A 22,091-nucleotide genomic window follows, 5' to 3' on the forward strand; every position below is an offset into this window, starting at 1 on the left:
CTCGACCGGAGCGGAGAAACAAGCGTCTGGTCTGAACTGAGGAGCAGCGAGCAGCGGCGGAATTTCGTGAGCGCTTCGCCTCCCGGCGAGTCGCGGCGCTTCGGCGGCCGGTGTGTCCCCGGTGTTAGATCCATACACCTCAGAGTCCTTAGGGTGAGGAGCTCGGACATTCGGGAGAGACTCGGACTAGAGCCGCTGCTCCTCCATATCGAGAGGAGTCAGTTGAGGTGTTTGGGCATCTTGTTAGGATTCCTCCTGGACGTCTCCCTAGGGAGGCGCTTCAGGCATGTCCTGCCGGCAGGAGGCCCCCTGGTCGACCCAGGACACGTTGGAGAAAGTACATCTCCGAACTGGCCTAGGATCGCCTTGGGGTCCTGCTGGAGGAGCTGGTGGAGGTGGCCGGGGAGAGGACAGTCTAGTTGGGATGCTGCCCGCGCGACTTGGACCCGGATAAGCGGGGGAAGACGAGAGACCTCAGAGCCTGCACAGAGGTGTAGGGGTGGATCTGATCGCTAATGTAAAAGGGAGCCTGTCCATGCAGGGCTATGAAAACCAGAACCTTAACCGACACAGTTGTTTTGGGACAGGAGAAACGTGAGTCCTTCTATTTGTGTGAGTCATGATTCTCGCTGCAGAGTTCAGACTTGGAAACAAGGCATTACAATGGCCCGATGGCTATTTACCATCCCCTGTGCTGTGAGTGAAAACAAATCGACATACTTGCTTCTACTTGCTCATTGAAAGCTTGAATACACAATCGTTGAAAAACCACCAACCATCACTACAAAGTTTAAACAGTTCTGACTCCTTTTCCTCCCTAGATCCGATTCCTTCCCTTTCATTTTAAGCTGTGAGAAAAAAAAATCCCACAACAACAAATGTCGCATTCAGTCAAGGAGAAAAAGTCTCTGAGTCCGCATGAGCAGCGACTGCAGGAAAAGTCCAAACCTCAGTGTCGGCTGTGATTGTTTCCTATTATTATTTTAAAATGTTTGGTTTTCTAATCATCAAATCTGCTGGAATGGATTCTGACAGACCCTTACAGTCACCTCACACAGACACGAGCTCGCTGTAAAACACAAAGTTAATGATTTTCAGCTATTTATTTATTTAAACATTTCAGTTCTTGTATTTGTGGAAAATCCATGTTTGTTGCCTTTTTAGTTTTGGAACTGAATGAAAATTCCTGAAGTGGGATCAACTGGAAAGGGTTCTGGTACCTGTAGGACTAGCAGACTGGGGGGGTGACACTCGGGGAACTTCCTGCTGAAGCTTCTCCTCTTCCTGTTCAGCAAACGGATCCGTCCCATCATCTGAAAACGGGAATAATCAGTAAAACGATGTGATAAAGGTTCATCCTGATTCGACTTGTGATGTTACCTCCATTTGTTGGGCCATCCCAGGCATGACTGGGAGGAGTGGACGGGACGGGTGCCGCCTCCCAGGGGTCTCTGTGTGAGTTTGTACACGGAGCCCAGGGATTGGACGAGTTGCAGGAGGAGGGAGGGTCCATCCAGGGGCTGCCAATCACAGGAGTGCTGGACTGGACTGCTGTGTAGATGGAAGAATGTTTTTTTTCTCAGTTTGATGAAATCCACATGTGGCTCTGAGAGGCTTTGGGTTTCGTTCTGGATGTTTGAGATGAGGCACACACCTACAGAGTCCCAGGGGTTGGAGGTGGAGTTACAGGAGGGCTGAGCTGAGGGCCAAGGGTCACCGGGGGGAGGCTGAGACCCAGACGAGGGTCCAAATATGTCCACCAGGTCCAACATGGCCGACTACAGAAAAAAAATAACGTTTAAAAGCACCTCACGTTCTCTAATGTACTTTTCACTTTAAATTAAACACAACTTATACTCAATGCTTTAGAAATCTGCCAGGAAATCACATTTATATCTGAGACATTTAACTAACCTCACACTGAATAGATGAACATCAAATTACCAAAGACTTTCAACAGTCTTTGGTAATGACGCTGCCGTTGTTGTTGACTGTTAAGTGTCCTTAAGGTTAGGACAAAGGGCGTCTGCTTAGTAATGCATCACACAATAGTTCATACTTTATTTTACTGATTATTAATGCTGAATAATACACTAAGAAACCTTAATAAAGGGACCCTTATTGTCAAGAGTTACCAGTTAAAGTAAAATAATTAAAAGGACTTTTCGGACTTTTGAATTTTTATGCTCGCGATTGCCCCCTCAGGCCAAAAGCGTAATGGCAGCTTCAATAGTAGGCTCATACACGAGGCGCGCATGCTGTACGTGCACACTCCTTAACGAAAATAACAGCTGAGACAGTCCCGTGTGTGTGTGTGTGTGTGTGTGTGTGTGTGTGTGTGTGTGTGTGTGTGTGTGTGTGTGTGTGTGTGTGTGTGTGTGTGTGTGTGGCCCGGAGGACAGAGGACAGGAGAATGCGCAGCTAATTAATTAAATAATTTGGTTCTGTACCTTTCTCTTCAGCACAGCCGACAAAGGTTTAAGATGGGTCAGTCCTCCTGCAAGCTCAGATCATTCCCTTCCCTTGCTTGAAAAATTTTTCCAAAATGAAAGTTGAACCCACATCTTTTTATCTATGAATTCAATGCCGTTCGGCGAGTCTCAAATAAAAAATGGCATCTTACTGTAAAAAAATATACCATTAATGTAAAAAAGAAATTCTAAATGAACTACGTTCACATCCAGAATCGAATCCAGGTCTTCTGCATGGGAATCAGACATCTTACAAGGTGAGCTACACTCTAGTAACATTCATAGTATCTGTAACTTTTATATCCTTGATGACAGCTGAAACAACGTCACACCAAAGAATGGTTCGGAGCGAAAATGGCTATTTTGTTGCTAATTTGCAGGAAATATCTAGAAGAAAGTAGCTAAGGGTCCTCTGAAATGTAGCTAGGTCCATCACTAGGCGTTAGGAACAGCGACAAAGTCGATGAGTTGGCACTACCTCTCTCTGCTGCTAAAGCTAAGGATAGCAAATGCTACGGGCGATGCCTGAGCGTGAATGCGCATGAAGCAGCCTGCTCGACCCGAGCATCTCTCTTTTTCTGTGATTTTACAGAAAAACAGGCAATCACAGTAAAAATGCCAGGGCTCATTCTACAGGACCAGAGCATTGCAGGAGAATGTATGAAGAAGACATTCATTTCTATACATGTTTTGGCTGTCAAACTTCCATAATGCCCCTTTAAGAGTTCTCTAAAATATCCCACTAGCCTGCAAGCCATCCTATAGATGTGAACATTTTCCAGAACTCTAGAAGACTATATAAAATACAGGCAATTTACCATATTATTTTCAAAATAGATCGGTAACTCTGAGTTTAACATGCAGGCTGAACATGAAAATAATCTCCTACACCTATCTCCTGCATTAGCTTCTGATAGAAAATAGACAGTGAAAGTCTAGGATTAGAAAAGCCTGACAGATCTACGTCACACTGTCGCTTAGCATTCATGGGCTCACCCATCTTGAGTCGATGGGGAAGGCTGTTGTTGGTTTAGCGTCCAGGAAACAGCAGAGAACATCTTGACTAGTAAAGGCTAACTGTTAGCATTAGCAACTCCACCACACGGCAGAAGTTCCTTCAGACTTGTGTCATTTATGGAGACAAAACATAGACGCTGCAAAGCAAACGGTGTCAATGTTAGAGTCGTGATGCTGTTATCCAATGAGAGGCAAGATGTCCAAATATCAGGAAATTAGAATCCATATCCTGTCGTCTGAAGCTACCTTCTCCCCTGGCTGAGTTCTTCAAGCTGAAACAGGTGCACCGGAGCTCTTTTTTCCCCAGAGTACAACTTACAAGGCATTCATTCCTACTAGAGACCACTGCAAATGCGGTGGTCCACAAATAGCGGCCCGCGGGCCCTCTCTTTATGGCCCCCAAACCCCGCACGCACCCCCCACCCCCGACGGCCGACCGGGAGGTTTAGGATAGAGCTGAGGAAAATAATCAAATAATCATTGCATTAGATGAGGGCATAAACGGTTTTGCATCATAGAAGAGTACCATAATCAATTATAGTGGAATGTAGTTGTGTTATTTTAACGGCGGCACCAGCACAGCATCCAAATCTGTCAGAGCGGTGTTCTCAACATTTACCGGGTAGGAAACTTTGATCTGCCTTTATGCGGTACTGCAGGGCTGAGCACTGGAGTTAAAACCTGAGACCGAACCCGAATCGAATCAGCCCGACCGGTTCTGTTGGACTTGGGCCGTAAATTATGTTAATTGAGCGGGTTGTCGCGCGGCGCGCTCCGCTCGCTCGATCAGCGACTGAGACAGAGAGAGCGGGAGATTGTCTGCTCACACAAGAGAGAGGATCGGAGGACGCTCCTCCAAACACGCGTTATTGTTTTCATAATTTCATTATTGTTTCTCCTGGAAGCGCTCAGTCAGACTGAGTGCAGTGATGTCAGGAGGTCCGGTCTTGGGGAGGGAGCGGGGTGAGTGACGGCGGCTGCAGCGTGATCGTCTGTCTCTTTTATTTAGGGACACGGAGAAGTTAAAAGGAGAGAGAAATAGAAGATAGAAGTTCTTGTTCCACTTTATTCTTTTGTTTCATGATGATAAACTGATGTTAAATTCAGCTTAAAGAGAAACTGGGAGGAAGCTTTGGTTCATTTGAAGTTGCAGGAGATCTTGCCTCCTATCTGCTCCTCCAGAGACAGCATGGACATGAGGGTCACATGGTGAGGGTCCCACAGGACAGGTTAGTGCAGTCACACAGCCGAGCTGGAGGGGGACAGGTGTTGTCCTTCTGGGTCTTTTTTGTGTGTGGCCCTTGGACCATAATAATTGAGGACCCCTGTATTAAAGGGAGATAGACAGTGTTGGCTTGCTTTTAGCACCACCTATCGCCCATTTAGTAAAACCAAAAGCAAAACCTTTCTCTTCGCTGTGTGTTCATCTTTTTACAATGCAGTCTGAAAGCAGAAATCTCTCCCCCTACAGGAGTGATTCATCACTAAAAGAAAAAAATCGGCCGTGTTCATGATGTAAAACATGCAGGAAACATGCTGGAACCAGACGGCAGCGCCAGGTATGTCACCTCAATTTTTTTGCTAAGTGACTCATTTAAAAATATGAGCAAAGGAACTGTTTAAAATATAGACTTTCTGGTTTAAAAGGTGTGGTGGTGGAGCATCTACGTTTAACAGGCAGCGTTGTGTCTTACAAGACATCTACACACGTGGAGTTAGAAACAAAATCCGACTTGTTTGGTGAAATTTCAGGACCTTTTATTCTATAGATCCTCCTCTTCTCATTTCAAGGACAAATGAGCGTGCTGCTAGTTGAATGTGATGTGTAGCCAGTCAGAAAGAGGAAAAAAGGCACGCACTCCTCCTCCGCCATGTTTGTTTGTTTTCATGTCTTTTTTGTGATGGCGTGCGGCGCTTCGTCCGACCTTTTGGCCACGTGAAAGCGCTATGCAGATAAAGCTGAACTAGTTTACTCTGGAATCACGTTTGATCTTGTAAGATTCTCCATCTGACCGGGGAATTTCCAAATGAGAAACTGGTTTGTGTGTAGTTCTGCAATGTTGCTCACCACACACGTTAGGACCAAAACAGATGTATCCATGATATATTTTTTTATCGGTACGCGTGTGGTCCATTCATTTAAAAATCCTGCCGTGTGAACCGAGCTTTAAGTGACCCTGCAGCGCTGCTCCTGCAGAGGCGGTATTGTGACATCATCAGCGTAACGAGCATAGACACGTGAGTACAAACAGAGTGTTTTTTAAAGAAAGTCTACATTTGGAAAAAGAATCACATGGGTCAATATCACCGGACACCGCAGCCCTGAACTTGTGGGAGTTACAATCCATGCTACAGTCATCTGGGGCATGGCGTTTAGTTTGCCAGATGAACCATCACGGTTACCCAGACGTCCATGGTGCTTTAATGATGCATTTGAAAGCACCTGGCTCTCTGAGATAAGAGTAATATGAGTCTAATGTGACCAATTACAAGCCACATGCAGGGATGTTTACACAACACCAGGAGACTCTGATTGGCTGGCTGAAAGGCTTACGTTAGAGAGCAGATGCACTACAAGATAAAGGCTTTCAGGGAAATGTCACCCTGAGCTCAAGGTTACAAGACTCAGTCATCATTCAGGCTCTTTCGCCTCCCTCAGCCCTCTGCTTTCTCCACTAGCCTCCCTTGTTATGGTCATCTGTTGTTTTTGTCATCTTCCCTCCTCTTTTCACTACTCACTCAGCTTCATTCTCAAAATGCCTGCCAGCAGCCACCTACGGACCATGCATGCTCCCACACACTCGCCTTAAACTAACCTCGTGCGTCCCTGACTGGCTCTCTCTGCGGCTCTCATCCAGGGCCTTCTGTAGCAGTGAGTCGTCTCCTTGGCGACAGCGCTGCTCCTGCAGAGGCGGTATTGTGACATCATTAGCGTAACGAGCATAGACACGCCCTCGTGCGAGTACATCGTCACCGTCAGAACAGATCTATGACCTGGTCCAGCAACGTTTAGCGCTACTTTAAGTGAGCAGTGGGAGAGAGTTTTAGGGGAATGAAGCAAGAAAAACGCCATGAATGGAATTAAACGCACCAAAAAAATATTCAAAATGAAAATTAAAGGTGGCTAAATTAAAGTGAGAAACATTCCCTCGTGCCCCCCAAGTTTCTTTATCCCTCTTATCTCTGAGGGACCACACCAATAGCTATAAGCAGTAACACAGAGCTTTTAGGCGTGCTTCTCTTGCGTTTTTATCCACTCCTGCTTATTTTAACTAAAGCTTGAGCCATCATTCATCTCCATGGTAACAGGAGACGACGGGGCTACGTTGTGGGCGAATGTTCCAAAAACCGTTATCATTTTCAGATTTTTATTACTGGAGCCATGAAAAGAGCAAGGAGACATTTATAGCTTCGGTTTTGGGAACCCGTGTGTGTTCCACTGGTGGAGATGACCACTCTGTGTGTTTATTTACCTTCTGACTCTCCTCCCTGCTCATGGCTAGGGCCAGTTGGAGCTGCAGCTCCTCCTCGCCGCTGGTCTGAGGTCGAGCCTGCTCCAGGTCTGATGCGGCGCGTGGAGACGAGGCGGAGGCTGCAGAAGGAACGAGGAGCGATGAATTTGTGTGAGAAGGCAATGATAAAGTAAGAAGCACAGAAGGAGAGGAAGTGGTCTGAATCTTTTCAGGTCTACGCTGCAGCGTTAGTAATCTATGTGAGCGCCCCAAAGGGCTGGGCTGCTGTACAAAAAGCATTTCATTAGTGAAGTGACAAGAAACGTGAAGTATTTTAACTCATCTTCTGTGTTTTTCAGAGATTATAAAAGTGAAAATAACTGGTTTGTGAGCTTTGGAGACGTTTGGATTCAGACTCACAGTTGAAGGAGGACGGAGACCCTCTGGAGCGGCTGAACTCTTCACCGTACAGCACGGCCATGCTGGGTTGACTCGTGCGCCGGCCTGGGTGGTAGGATGGGGGGATACCTCCATACACTCCCCCGCTCCCGCCAGTTCCTCCCCCAGCCATTCGCTCCTTGGTCTTCAGGGCCTGACTCCTCTCCTGGCGGAGCCGGTCCTCGTCCCGCAGCAGACACACCAGCTGCCGGGCTTTTTCTCGAACATTCGACCCCTGGTCTCTGCCGTCGCGGTCCACGTACTGGAAGTCCCGCAGCGTCTAAAAGATTAAGAAGCATTTGCACAGAATACTAGAAGTCAACAGAGCATCAAACATTGAACGTAAAGTAAGTGCCACTTGTTCCTCTGAAATAAAACATTTCTCTCAATACCAAACCTTTAATTTTAGCTCAGTGTCAAACATTTTCTTTGGGCTTCACATCGACTGAGGTGCTGTCAGTTTCCAGAGAAGTTCGATTACTAACAGAAATAAGAGATTAATTTGGAGTTTAAGTGGTTTGAACGATGTTACTCGGGCCGGTGGGGGAGGGGGGTGCTGATCTCCTTATCAAATTACAACCAGCTCTAAAAGCCAATGTCTCGTTCAAGCCCATTTTTAGCTTCAATCAAAGCATAACTGTGCAGAAAAAGAAGGTTTGATGGAAGAATAAAAATTTGAATTGAGCTAAATTTCCCACAAACATTTTATGCTCAGTTTAGATTGTCACTTATTTCCAATACAGGAGGGGCTCTAAAATAATGAAGACTTATCCAGGATGCGCATGTAACTAATGAACACTTGCAATGGAAAAAAAATTTGAAATAAAAATTTTAACTAAAGGCTAAGTTGATTTAAAAAATTGCTACATTATCAAAAATAAAAAAAATACTCTACAGCAAAAGTATAGTAAAAGTTTATCTTAATGAAGAGCTTTTAGTTACGAAAAAGTAAGCATGAAAATAAAGTTTTTGCACATTTGCTTCAGTTTATTTGCTTTTATTTCAATTTTGCCATTTCCTGAACAGCTTTTTCTTTCTGCTAAGAAACTATAAATTTACATTTCCCTGTCATTTTTGCCGATACGGAATTATTTTGCTCTACTTCCCTTGAAACTAGGAATAAGCAGGATACTCTACGTTGGCAAATCTGGAATGCAACCCTAGGAAACATTTGGGAAAAAATTGTATTTTATTATATTAGACATATCTATTTTTGATGCACTAACTTCTTTTGAAAACACATCAATACTAACTAGACTTAAGAATATTAAAGGGTCTGAAGATTCCTTAAAGAGCAAGTCACCCCCTACCAGAGTCTAACTCCACTCCCACTTTCTGTTTGAAAAATGCAACAAATGCTGTTGCCTAGCAGACCGAGAGGGCGGAGCCGCTAACAAATACACACACACACGCAGGCTCACGACCACACCGTGACATCATATGTCACCAGCTAACATTCTGGGGTACCTCTTAGCCAATGGCGATGACAGATTTAAATTCAAATGCAGTGCGGAGTTTTTACCTGACAACTGTACAACACTGACAGATTTAGGCAGAAAATTTGAATTTTAACTAAAATGCAATAAAGTGCAAAACTACTGACTACACGTGTCTGCAGCACGATTAGACACTCATTTATATAGTTTCTCAGAAAAAAAGTTGATTTGGGGGTGACTTGCTCTTTAACTCGTTCACTGCCAATGACGATTAAAGCCGTCATTTGCATTTTTTTACTGTTTGGGAATCGGAACGAGCCCCGCACCCTGAGAACAGGCAGCTCTAAAGCCGATCTTCATCTGCATAAGTCACATGTCACGTGATCAGGAAGCAGAAAATCCATGTGTTAGATCGTTTTGGGCTGCTGTTGTAAAAAAAAAAAAAGTCAGGCGCGAACCGGAAAAGCTTCTGCCGATCACAATTCAACAACGGATAATGAAAGAACAGATAAAGCTCGAAATGCGCAGATTCTTCCTGATGTAAGAGGTGAGCCTCCACTTTGTTTTGGTTGTTTTGGCGTCAACATCATCCTATCACGCAACATTATGTGACTCTTAAAACAACAGTAAAACGGTGAGAAAAGCTGGCAGCGAAGGAGTTAAAGGTGTAAAACACTCCTTTAATCAAGCAGTGGCCTCTAGTAGGAATGAATGTCTTGTAAGTCATGCTCTGGGGACAAAAAACACCAGTGCACCATTTCCACCATTTCCAGGAACTAGAAGTGAGCCACGGATTGGATAACAACGTGACTCTGCGCTGACTTGTGAAATTGATGTTACATCGCCACAAATAGAGGAGTTATGCAGTGTGGTGAGGTTGCTCATGCTAACGGTTAGCGTCCACCAGTCGAGATGTTCTCTGATGTTTCCTGGACCAACAACAGCCTTCCCCGGGATGACGGATTGCAAAAGAACGGATAACGCTCAAAACGTGCAGATTCTTCTTGATGTAAGAGGTGAGTCTCTTCTTTGTTTTGGTAGTTTTGGAGCTGACATCATCATAGTGCGCAACGTTCTGTGACTCTTCAAAAAACAGTGAAAACGCAGAAAAACGCTGGCAGCAAAGGGCATTTCTGATCAGGAAACAGCTGGCAGTGAATGAGTTAACAGGCAGTGTGACGTAGATCTGTCAGGTTTTCTAATCCTAGAGTTTCACAGTCTGTTTTCGATCAAAGCTAGTGCAGGAGATGGGTGTAGGAGACTATTTTCATGTTCAGCCAGACTGATTCTGATAATTGAAATATGTTTTTTCAGTGAACCACACATTTAAAAAAATTCATCAACTTTTAATACTTTTGCCAGAGCCCCTCAGACACCCTGATCTCCTCCTAAAAGTAAAATGAAGTAAACATTTAAATGTGATAAAGTTTGTTTGTGTGGCTGCTGTGTACCTGAATGGTGAATGCATTTTCACGGCACTGTTGGGCCACTCTCTCTGATCCCGTCTTCAGGAGATAGTCCAGCAGAGTCAGAGCCTGAAGTTGGATGTTGATTACTGACTTGGTTCTTTTACATGAATGAAGTTTGCACTTTTATCTTTTATCCTTCTTGAGGGGAACAAAACCATTTAGAAGCTCTCATTCCCTTAGCAGAGCTCTAGCCAATAAACACCCACCTTGTAAACATGTCTCCAGTTCTTGCCGCTGTCATTGAGGCGTTTCCACACCATGCCCATGACCTCAGCAAACGCCACCACGTTGAAGGTCAGGTCAGCGATCTCTGACATGAGAGACGAGGACGGGCCCCATGGATCGTTTGACGTGGCCTCGCGGACCTTCAGGGTGAGAAAGGTCAGTCTACTTCGATCTGATAACACTCATCAACACTGTTTAAGTGTGTTTTCCAAATACCTTGATTTCTGCTTCTGAGTAGTTGTGCACAATATTCTTCACCTGCCGGCGCAGCGCAGACGTTGTCATGGTGACTTGGATGTTGGACGAGAAGCACGAGTGGGAACGTGAGCGGTCAACGGGTGAAAAGGAGGTGAGAGAGGAAGGAGGATTGGTAGCTACGCCTGAAACGGCTTCCCGTCTCTGTCAGGAGTTCCAGGATGCCCCTGCAACACAGAGATAAAGATTACAAAAGTTCAACGTTCACAGGAACCAAAAGAATCTAAAAGTCACTTACAGTTTTCTGTTTCTGCAGTGGCTCGTGCTTTTTACCTGTAACTCCTCTGCAGGGCTGTTGCTAGCTATTTTGGTGCCCTAAGCACAAAGGCTTTGTGGTGCCCCCCCCCCCCCCCCCCCCCACCACCACCACCACACACACACACACACACACATACAGCAAAAACAACACAATAACACAGTATGTGCAAGCGCTTCACCTTAAATTTTCTTTAATTCTCTTGTATGCACAAACTGCTTATTATTTTCCAAAAAGTAGGATTGATATTTTGTGTGTGTGTGTGTGTGTGTGTGGGGGGGGGGGGGTCATTTTGCCTTGGCCCCCAAAATGTCTTGAAACGGCCCTGGGTGTGTGACTGAGTTTTGAAGGTGATCTGAATTGTATCAGATGTATAAATATTGCATGTCGTGGTCGTCGTCTTCCTCCGCTTATCCGGGTCCGGGTCGCGGGGGCAGCATCCCAACTAGGGAGCTCCAGGCCGTCCTCTCCCCGGCCTTGTCCACCAGCTCCTCCGGCAGGACTCCAAGGCGTTCCCGGACCAGATTGGAGATGTAACCTCTCCAACGTGTCCTGGGTCGACCCGGGGGCCTTCTGCCGGCAGGACATGCCCGAAACACCTCCCCGGGGAGGCGTCCAGGAGGCATCCTGACCAGATGCCCAAACCACCTCAACTGGCTCCTTTCGATCCGGAGGAGCAGCGGTTCTACTCCGAGTCCCTCCCGAATGTCCGAGCTCCTCACCCTATCTCTAAGGCTGAGCCCGGCCACCCTACGGAGGAAACTCATTTCGGCCGCTTGTATCCGCGATCTCGTTCTTTCGGTCATTACCCAAAGCTCATGACCATAGGTGAGGATTGGGGCGTAGATCGACCGGTAAATCGAGAGCCTGGCTTTCTGGCTCAGCTCCCTCTTCCCCACGACAGATCGGCTCAGCGTCCGCATCACTGCAGACGCCGAACCAATCCGCCTGTCGATCTCCCGATCCCTCCTACCCTCACTCGTGAACAAGACCCCGAGATACTTAAACTCCTCCACTTGAGGTAGGACCTCTCCCCCGACCCGGAGGTGGCAAGCCACCCTTTTCCGGTCGAGAACCATGGTCTCAGATTTGGAGGTGCTGATCCTCATCCCAGCCGCTTCACATTTGGCCGCGAACCTACCCAGCAAGAGCTGAAGGTCAGAGCTGGATGAAGCTAGGAGGACCACATCATCCGCAAAAAGCAGAGACGAGATTCTCCTGCCACCAAACTCGACACACTCCACACCACGGCTGCGTCTAGAAATTCTGTCCATAAAAGTGATGAACAGAACCGGTGACAAAGGGCAGCCCTGGCGGAGTTCAACCCTCACTGGGAACAGGTCCGACTTACTACCGGCTATGCGGACCAAACTCACGCTCCTCTGGTAAAGGGACTGAATGGCCCTTAACAGAAAGCCACCCACCCCATACTCCTGGAGCGTCCCCCACAGGGTGCCCCTGGGGACACGGTCATAAGCCTTCTCCAAATCCACAAAGCACATGTGGATTGGTTGGGCAAACTCCCATGCCCCCTCCATCACCCTTGCAAGGGTATAGAGCTGGTCCACAGTTCCACGGCCAGGACGAAAACCACATTGCTCCTCCTCTATCTGAGATTCCACTATCGATCTAACCCTCCTCTCCAGTACCTTGGAGTAGACCTTTCCAGGGAGGCTGAGGCGTGTGATCCCCCTATAGTTGGAACACACCCTCAGGTCACCCTTCTTAAAGATGGGGACCACCACCCCGGTCTGCCACTCCCTAGGAACTGCCCCTGATGACCACGCAATGTTGTAGAGACGTGTCAACCATGCCAGCCCTACAACATCCATAGCCTTAAGATACCCAGGACGAACCTCATCCGCCCCCGGGGCACCGTCGCTGTGTAGTTGTTTGACTACCTCAGCAACTTCTGCCCCCGAGATCGGACAGTCCATCCCCAGGCCTCCCAGCTCTGGTTCCTCCTCGGAATGCGCATTGGTGAGATTGAGGAGCTCCTCAAAGTATTCCTTCCACGGTCCGACTATAGCCTCAGTTGACGTCAGCAGCTCCCCATCCCCACTGTAAACAGTGTGAGCGAGTTGCTGCCTTCCTCTCCTGAGGCGCCGGACAGTTTGCCAGAACCTCTTTGGAGCCGATCGACAGTCTTTCTCCATGGCCTCACCAAACTCCTCCCACGCCCGAGATTTTGTCTCGGCAACTGCCACTGCCGCACCCCGCTTGGCTATCCGGTACCTGTCTGCTGCCTCCGGAGACCCACAGACCAGCCACGCCCTGTAGGCCTCCTTCTTCAGCCTGACGGCTCCCCGAACCTCTGGTGTCCACCAGCGGGTACGGGGGTTGCCACCACGACTGGCACCGGCCACCTTACGACCACAGCTAGCAACAGCCGCCTCGACAATTGCAGAGTGGAACAAGGCCCACTCGGACTCAATGTCCCCCACTGCTCTCGGGACGTGGTCAAAGCTCTGCCGGAGGTGGGCGTTGAAGACCGTCTTGACAGGTTCTTCTGCCAGGCGTTCCCAGCAGACCCTCACTATGCGTTTGGGTCTGCCAGGTCTACGCGGCATGTTCCCTTGCCATCTGATCCAACTCACCACCAGGTGGTGATCAGTTGACAGCTCCGCCCCTCTCTTCACTCGGGTGTCCAAAACATACGGCCGCAGGTCAGATGATACGACTACAAAATCTATCATCGACCTGTGACCTAGGCTGCCCTGGTACCAAGTGTACCGGTGGGCATCCTTATGTTCGAACATGGTGTTCGTTATGGCCAAACTGCGGCTTGCACAGAAGTCCAATAACAAAACACCGCTCGAGTTCAGATTAGGTGGGCCGTTCCTCCCAATCACACCCCTCCAGGTCAAGCTGTCATTGCCCACGTGAGCATTGAAGTCCCCCAGCAGGACAATGGAGTCCCCTGATGGAGCACTATCTAGCACTCGTCCCAGGGACTCCAAAAAGGGTGGGTACTCTGAACTGATATTTGGCCCATAAGCACAAACAACAGTCAGGACCCGTTCCCCGACCCGAAGGCGCAAGGAAGCTACCCTCTTGTCCCCCGGGGTAAACCCCAACACACAGGCAGAGAGTCTCGGGGCTAACAAAAAGCCAACCCCAGCCCTCCGCCTCTCACCCGGAGCAACTCCAGCAAAGTAGAGTGTCCAACCCCTCTCCAGGTCTCTGGTTCCAGAGCCAATGCAATGTGTCGAGGTGAGTCCGACTATATCTAGCCGGTACCGCTCAACCTCTGCCACAAGCTCCGGCTCCTTCCCCGCCAGCGAGGTGACGTTCCATGTCCCAAAAACTAGTTTTCTTGTCCGGGGATTGGACCGCCAAGGCTCCCACCTTGGTCTGCCACCCGATTCGCATTGCACCGGACCCTTCATGTTCCTCCTGCTGGTGGTGGGTCCACAGTTGGACGAGCCCATGTATCCGGTTCGGGCTGGGCCCGGCCGGGCCCCATGGGCGAAAGCCCGGCCACCAGGCGCTCGCTCACGGGCCCCAACCCCAGGCCTGGCTCCAGGGTGGGACCCCGGTAACCCTCCGGGCCGGGTACTCCGACTCTTCGTTTTAACCGCCATGAAAGATCCTTCGAACCGTTCTTTGTCTCACCCTTCACCTAAGACCAATTTGTCATGGGAGACCCTACCAGGGGCACTAAGTGCCCCAGACAACATAGCTCCTAGGATCATTAGGGCACTCAAACTCCTCCACCACGATAAGGTGACGGTTCAAGGAGGAGATATTGCATGTGTGTAACTTATTGTTTTATACAGGTAGAAACGTGTAGTGGAGATAAATCTACATTTTACTTTTCAACACTTTGTTTTGTTTTCTTGTTTTTATTGAACTATTTTCCTGTCCTGTCTGTCTCTCATCTTCCTGCATCTCCTCTAAACTCTCCAGAAAATCTGCTGCCTGGATTCTTACTTTTTCACCTCATCAGTTACTTCTGAGCAGATCAAAGGGATCTCCTGACCGCAAAGCGGAGTGCGCGATTCGATGCTGCGTCAGTGAGGTGAAATCACCGCAGTGCAGGTGATGAGCTCTGCAGTAGCGGAGCGCCAGGCACAAATAAGACAGAAAGTGGAGAACATGAGCGGACATGAACGATCGTGTGCTAATTATAGTTTTTTTGGTTGCGCCACTTTGAGAATGGACCGTGCGCTGGAAGCAGCTGCCTGGATCGCTGCGCAATAACGCGCTGTGCCGCTCTCTGTGCTCTCTGCTCAGAAGAGTCCATAAATGATGTAATATAGGTAGAAAACTTTTTTCCGGCTCCCCTGGATGTGTAGGACATACAACTCCCCCATAATTCGATCCCTGCTCCTGGATGAAGAGCCGGACATTTTCATCAATAAGAACCCCCAGTCCGGACGTCCCGGACAGAGTGAAAAGTGGACACGGTCCATCTCCTTTCCTTTTTGTATTGTTTTCTCTCTGTAAACATGCTGTTAACTTGCTTTGCACATCTTCTAATTGAAATCTGTCTTTATCATATATATATATATATATATATTATTTTTCATAAGCTTGCGTTTGGTGCCCCTTCCCCGGCGTGGTGCCCTACGCGCTGTGCGTGGTGTGCGTGTGCGGAGCGCCGGCGCTGCTCCTCTGTGACCTTCCGGATTTCTGCTACAGTTAAGTGTAAACTTATGGCTCCGTCACAACGAGGTAGGTCACACATCTCTGCTTCTCAGTTGTCAGATGGAGATTCTCTTTTTTTATTCAGGCCAAATTGCGCGCGCGCGCGCACACACACACACACACACACACACACACATGCAGTGAATAGACACACTCATACAACCCACCTTTTTCCTTTCGAAATTTCTATTTCAGCGAGCTGAGGACCCAAGTGAATTGGCCTCCAGTCATATGGTAGCTATGCTGATTGAACCTTCATTCAATATAATTAGGCCTGAGTTAGTGCAGCATCAGTAAACTGAACCTCGGTGATGCAGATAAACAAAAAACAACCGGACTACATGTCCTGTTTTTTTTTGCATCAAGGATTTATTTGTCATTATGAACCGCATGAGTAACTAGGTGTATTGTAAAGTCTGTAGAATAATATTTTAATATCAAAGACTAATTTTGTCTAGAAGAACTTTCCAACAAAACGATATTCGTGTGCTTACAAATGTCTAGTAATTAAACTGAACGATAACACCGATGCAAATGTAAATTAAAGTTGCTGTCTGGAGTTTTCTCCTTTCAGGATTTATTTATGATTTTTCAGAAATCCATAAAAGTGATTACAGTGATCCCTCGCTACTTCGCGGTTCGTTTATCGCGGATACACGACTTCGCAGATTTTTTTCTTTGGAGCCTTAGTTAAGGGAAATTCGCCGATTCGCGGTATTTTTCACCAATTCGCGGTATTTTTCTATGCGAAATATCAAGAAATTCCTGTTTTTTTTCATCAATTTCATCATAAAATGCACTTTTTGTAATAAAACTATAAAAAAAAACAAGTAAAAATACAGTACTATGTAAAGGGAGGGTTTTAAAAGTCTGAATACTGAATACGTACCTGTTAAATAAATACTGTAAATATGGTGTCCCTACTTCGCGGATTTTCACCTATCGCGGCCAGGTCTGGAACGCATCTACCGCGATAAATGAGGGATCACTGTATCTTATTAAGTGCTGTGAAATAATGTAGGCAAAATGTATTTTAAATTTTTTTGTTCAGCCCACTCTCATAGAGCTCAATGCAATATGAACTGAGCGCCGGTCAGCACTAACCAATAGTGTTAGACATCAATCATAGAGCGTGCTTGAGTGTTTAAAGACATACCTTGGTTGATGCAGGTTGGCAACCTTTCGCATGGACAGATAAGTATTAAAAATAAATATATGGAAACACAACATAACATGAGAATAATAATTGTAAATCAATATGTTTTGGCTGTTTGTCGGCTGGAGCGTGTTCATGAACGAGAGGCGGTGCTGTAGGTCACCGTAAGTAACGAAACAAAGTCTTGGTATGATTTGCTTGTCAGCCACTAGATGGTGCCATCAGGTAAAATAACGAATCCAGACGTCTACTTTAGTACAAACTGTAACACAAATAATTGCAGTGACTTTTCCAAATGAAAAAAAAAAATCTGAAAATAAATAAAAGCATGTTAAACTGCAGCTACAGTTCTGAGGGTGGATACCGGTGTCTGTCACAGCTCTACCTGATGATACTAAATTATCTCAAAGTCTAATAATTAACAGAATTCAAATGTTTTCCCTGCTGTTGGTGTGAATCAGAGCATAGCTGTGGTGAGTTCACAGCCTGAGAAAAACGTGGGATTTCTTTTTGCTACTTGGCATCGATGCCTTCACAGACAGAAAAACAAACCTCAGATTGTTTTAGATCAGCTGTTTACTGAACGTTGGCCGATTCCACTCACCGTCCAGTTTAATGCTGCCTCTCTATTAAAATATCTACAGCTTGTAGCCAGGGACTGAATGGTGTCGGACCAGTACCAGTCAGGGGACGCCACCATCTTTGTCATGTTTTTGGTTGTTTTAATGCTTTGCTTATTTCATTAAAACATTCTGTGAAACTTTAGCTTTACTGTCTTAAAACGTGGCGACTAACAGTAACACGTTTTAGAGTAACTGGATCTGAAATCAAACACATGAATACGGTGGTTTGTGTGAATTATTAATTGGAACCAGGAGTGTTAAATCATTTGAACCCATTCGTGTTATTTAAAGTAGCTTTCTGGAGTTTTCACCACTAGAAACCTGTAACTTATGATGACACGTGTTAGGTAATACATAATTTTTCATTTCCTAAAGCCTAATTTATACTTTTCCATCTGCGTCAGGACGGATGCACGCAACACCATTTTTCTTTTGAGGGCCCTCGAGGATCTAAACATCCGTCTGACAAGACGGAGAACGCAAGCTTGTGATTGGTCTGGGTGCCGCTGTCGTCTATAGTGTCGCCATTGCGCCCTCAAAAACATGAAGAGAGCTAAGGATATCTAGCGGCAGACATGAAGCAGCTTGAAGAATATCTCATGGAAAACCCCAAAAATATGAACGTTTTATCCCCCTGTGACTGGAGGAGTGAAAAGATATGCAGCAAGCATTTTATTCGTGGACAGAAATGATGGGAAACATGGGTTTAGAGGTGGCAAGCCCATGAAGAGGTGGAGAAGGAGGAGTGACAAATGTGTCCGTGTTAAAAAGTCCACAATATAAACACATCATCTTGGACCGGACACATGACAGGACACCACAGAACAGCGCTACGCCATCTGTTGACCTGGCGAGGAATTGCTTTGCAACGCTCCCCGGTAGACAGAGAAGTTTGAGGGCAAAATGTCTCCATCCGTGCGTATCTCTCCCTCGTGGAGCTGATGGAGAAGTATAAATTGGGCCTATGCCCGACTCCGGTTGCATAGATGCAATTAGAACTGAACAGCATTCAGCTTTACATGGTGGATGTCCTTGCAGTACACCCAGCGCGGCTCTGAGATCCTTAGAAAGCAGTCAGCTGGTAGAACCCCAAGTCACAACCAAACAGGGTGAATCTGCTTTTAGTCATTTTGTCGCACACACATGAAATAAGCTTCCTTATGACCTCAAATGTGCCCCATCTTTAGTAAAATCAAACTTTATATATATATATATATATATATATATATATATATATATATATATATATATATACATGAGATGCTACCGACACAAAATCGTGAGAGGATGAGTGTGTGAGAGTGGAGAGACAGAGAGAGGAGGAAGGGCATGAGGAAGAAACTTGTGCTCAGCACCTGCAACCAATATCAGCTTTCTGCACAATCATCTCAGTCTCACACACACACACACACACACACACACACACACACACGCGCGCGCGCGCGCGCGCGAGCGTACACAGGCTGCTTGTGTCAGCTGTGTGAGGTGTTTGAAAATATCACGCTTCCAGGCTTTTTATCCGAGCCTCACAGCAGAACAGATATTTCATAATGTGGGAGTAACGTGATCTTTCTGTGTACATAACAGTTCTCAGAGCTGAAATGACAAGCTGAACGAGCCAAATGGGATCATCCGAAATGGTGGGTGAGGAATCTGTGGTGTTTCAAATGCATTATTTATCCACCTTATTTTTGGGAGAAACGATGATGCGAGCAACATCCGGGGAGATACAAGAAGTAGTGCTTACCCATTGGTTTGCATGGCGAGGTTTCATTGTTTATTTTAACAATCGAAGACAATTTTGAAAAAAAAAAATGTAACCCCGAAGAATGTACTCGCACGGCCTGGGAAAATGTTGTGCTGTTTGCGGTTGTACAAAGCTGTGGCTACAAGAGCAATCTTTAGAACACGCACCTTGGAGTAGGAGAAAATATGGCTGCACCACCTCCCCAGAGACGAGGAACCCAGATAAATTTTCTCATGTACCATGTTCAGCGCCTTGGGCTTCCCGACAGGGTCGCGGAAGGCGCTTTATAAATAAAGCTTTGATTGATTGATTGATTGAGATAACCTGGCAGCAGCCAGATCTCTCTGTGCAGCCCCGCCCCGTGTCAAGTCTACACATTTCGATCTACAGCAGAAACCGTCTGAAAGAGGGAGGGCTATCTGGTAGAATATTTTGAGCTGATTGCAAGGCAGTGCCCGGTTGGCACTGGCTACCATATTTTGTCTTTAGCCAATCACAGTAACAACTGAAATGACGTATACCATGTGCGCCTGGAAAACAACAACTAGCTCAAGCTTCATTCATTCACTCGCACGGCAATGACCATGTCTTGTCTTGGAGAAGAGAAGCCAACGTATAGTCAGAACACCGGGTAGTAACAAGATTTGACAGCAGACTTACAGGAACAACAACAACAGGCATGATTTCATGTGTACAAGTTTCTGAATAGGTCTAATGTAACGTGCGTTTAGACTGCCGTTGTTAATCTAAAGTGCCATCCTGCAGTTTTTGTTTCACCTGATGTAGGAGATGCTAAAACCCAGGTTTGGTAATGGTGCATATCTTTGTACCTTTTCAATCACGGGGGAATAAACGTTCATATTATCAGAGTTTTTCGTTCAGTGTCTGTCGCTAAGCATCTTTTATTTTTTGAGGGTCAATGGCAGCGTTGTTGATGAATTTAAAGAAAGCAGCATCCTGACAAATCACAAGCTTGCGGTCTCCGTCACTTCCTACTCCGTTTATCTGCGGAGTAGGAAGTGACGCCACCATCAGCGTCAGCTCTGAAGATGTTTGCAACCGCAAACAAAACCGTCAGCAAAGAGAAACCTTATCTGTGTTTTAAAAAAGAACCAAAAGTGGAATTAGAAGACACACACAGCAAGAACGTACAAAAGACTCTCTATGAATATTTAAAAATTTGGTCATGTCTCTGTCACCCTCTGTGAGCCTGTCAGAATGCTCCTGCGCCAACGCATAATGGCGTTGCGCGTCTCAACGCCAACGCAAACGTAGAAGTAGCCTATAAACCACGCTTAAGGCTCTGACTCGGCTCTGTCAAGGAAATAAGATTATGCCCCACCTCTTTTAACCCTTGTCCCTTGTAGGGACGATAGGCCTCAGAGCTTTAAGATTGTTGACGTGTTAAGAAAGTAGCTAAAAATGCTACTGTGTGTTAGCTTTAGCCAGATTGTTAGCTCATCATCCCACCCTTCTAGTGCAGTAGACAGAAGGAGTGTAACGATGTTCTGTTTGAGCTGTAACAGCCGGGCTTACACAAGTTGACCATAAAATGGGGATTTGCCAAAGGGATTGCATCGTGTCAATGTAAATTAAGGTGGACAAGAAGTTGCTCACATATTTCGCACAAAGCCTCATGGCCGTAAGAATAAGACCCACCAAAACAACAGACTATTTGAATTGAACTCGTCAAATGCATTTAATGCTCTAATTGTATCTTTATGAATGAAAAATGATTTCTGGAATAAAGGCCTTTGTCTGATTTCTAATTTATTAGATCGTGTCTGTAAGGGAATAAAACATGGTGGTTTTACTGGGATGAGGGAGTAAAACCTTATTCACTACTGTAAGACTCATGGATGCTAATAAAATAGAAGTTTCTAACTGCAGGTCATTTAAATCATTAATGATCTGAGAGCTTAAATGCTGGTGTGTTTTGGAAATGCAGCTTGGTCTTTAAGACGAAAACCTGTCCCGTTCTGCGTTTGGAAAAGGAAAAAAAAAAAGTTTGAGCGTTCAGTGAGTCGTTTGCTCAAATTTAACGTGACTCTGTTGTTCCGAAATGCGCATGCCTGCTGTGAAGGCATCAGTAGCCTATTTTACATATGAAATAATAGTGGACAGAGGCCGGACTTTGCTAGAGTCGAGTTGTTAGGAAGCTACATTGAAAAATGCTTTTATAGTAACACTGCATTTCAGCTAGTGTCAGAGTGTATAAGGGAGGGGGCTTTGGGGTAATACACCTGTTCCCCCTCATACACGCCCACTCATGCGGTGGATTCCCTCCTCCGGGGATTGCCATGTGCATTCTGAACCCCCTTCTGTATGACCAACTGCTGTATGAGCGGCCACAGCATCGAAATAAAGCCAACCCCGCTCTGCTCCTTTCATTTTAAGGTAATGAAGGCCGGGAGTGCAGCGCACGCCGCTCACCATCACGCTCATCTCCGGTGTTGTCCTCCGACCATCATTCCTGATCATCTGTCTCCAGAAATAAATAATCCTCCTCAAGGAACTGCAGAAGCGGAACAGGTCTGAGTATCCTCCCCGCATCAACGTCCTGCTCACCGGGTAGGTGTCCTCTCTCAGGGGGGTGTCAGCGCCTGAATCCCGGCCTATCCAGGATGCGCGCCTCTCCAGCGCGCAGGCAGTCGGTGGTGAAATCCGCATAGGATGAAACTACAACGCTGGGCTCACTCACCCTCCTCGCTCACAGAGGCGGCCCCGTTTGCGTAAAGCGCCGGCAGGCCACGAGCATACAGCAGTCACAGCAGGGGAGGAGAGAGGGGGGCGAGGGAGGGAGGGACGGGGGCGCGTCTGCTGCTTCGTCAGCGGTTAAACCTCAGCCTCCGCGGGGTTTGAGGCGTGATCTGAGCAGGACAAACGACCCATTTCT

At 46.6% G+C, this 22,091-nt stretch overlaps 1 protein-coding gene across 3 annotated transcripts in view; it reads right to left on the minus strand.

Moving 5' to 3' along the window:
* Positions 1-22,084, minus strand: part of epn3b (epsin 3b) — a 26,765-nt gene extending 4,681 nt beyond the window's left edge. The window contains exons 1-10 of one of the 3 annotated variants that reach the window (XM_070551993.1): positions 21,629-22,084; positions 10,725-10,930; positions 10,490-10,648; positions 10,266-10,349; positions 7,361-7,658; positions 6,962-7,080; positions 6,305-6,391; positions 1,655-1,778; positions 1,381-1,548; positions 1,221-1,313 (exon numbers count right to left, since the gene is read on the minus strand). In XM_070551993.1, the coding sequence (XP_070408094.1) occupies positions 1,221-1,313; positions 1,381-1,548; positions 1,655-1,778; positions 6,305-6,391; positions 6,962-7,080; positions 7,361-7,658; positions 10,266-10,349; positions 10,490-10,648; positions 10,725-10,793 (1,201 nt within the window). In that variant the 5' untranslated portion in view covers positions 10,794-10,930; positions 21,629-22,084. Of the gene's footprint in view, positions 1-1,220; positions 1,314-1,380; positions 1,552-1,654; positions 1,779-6,304; positions 6,392-6,961; positions 7,081-7,360; positions 7,659-10,265; positions 10,350-10,489; positions 10,649-10,724; positions 10,931-21,628 lie in introns of all 3 variants that reach the window. The other 2 variants (XM_070551992.1, XM_070551994.1) reach the window with 2 other exon arrangements.
* Positions 22,085-22,091: the final 7 nt, after the last annotated feature.

This window comes from Nothobranchius furzeri, chromosome 6, assembly GCF_043380555.1.
Source record: "Nothobranchius furzeri strain GRZ-AD chromosome 6, NfurGRZ-RIMD1, whole genome shotgun sequence".
Classification (NCBI taxonomy): Eukaryota; Metazoa; Chordata; class Actinopteri; order Cyprinodontiformes; family Nothobranchiidae; genus Nothobranchius; species Nothobranchius furzeri.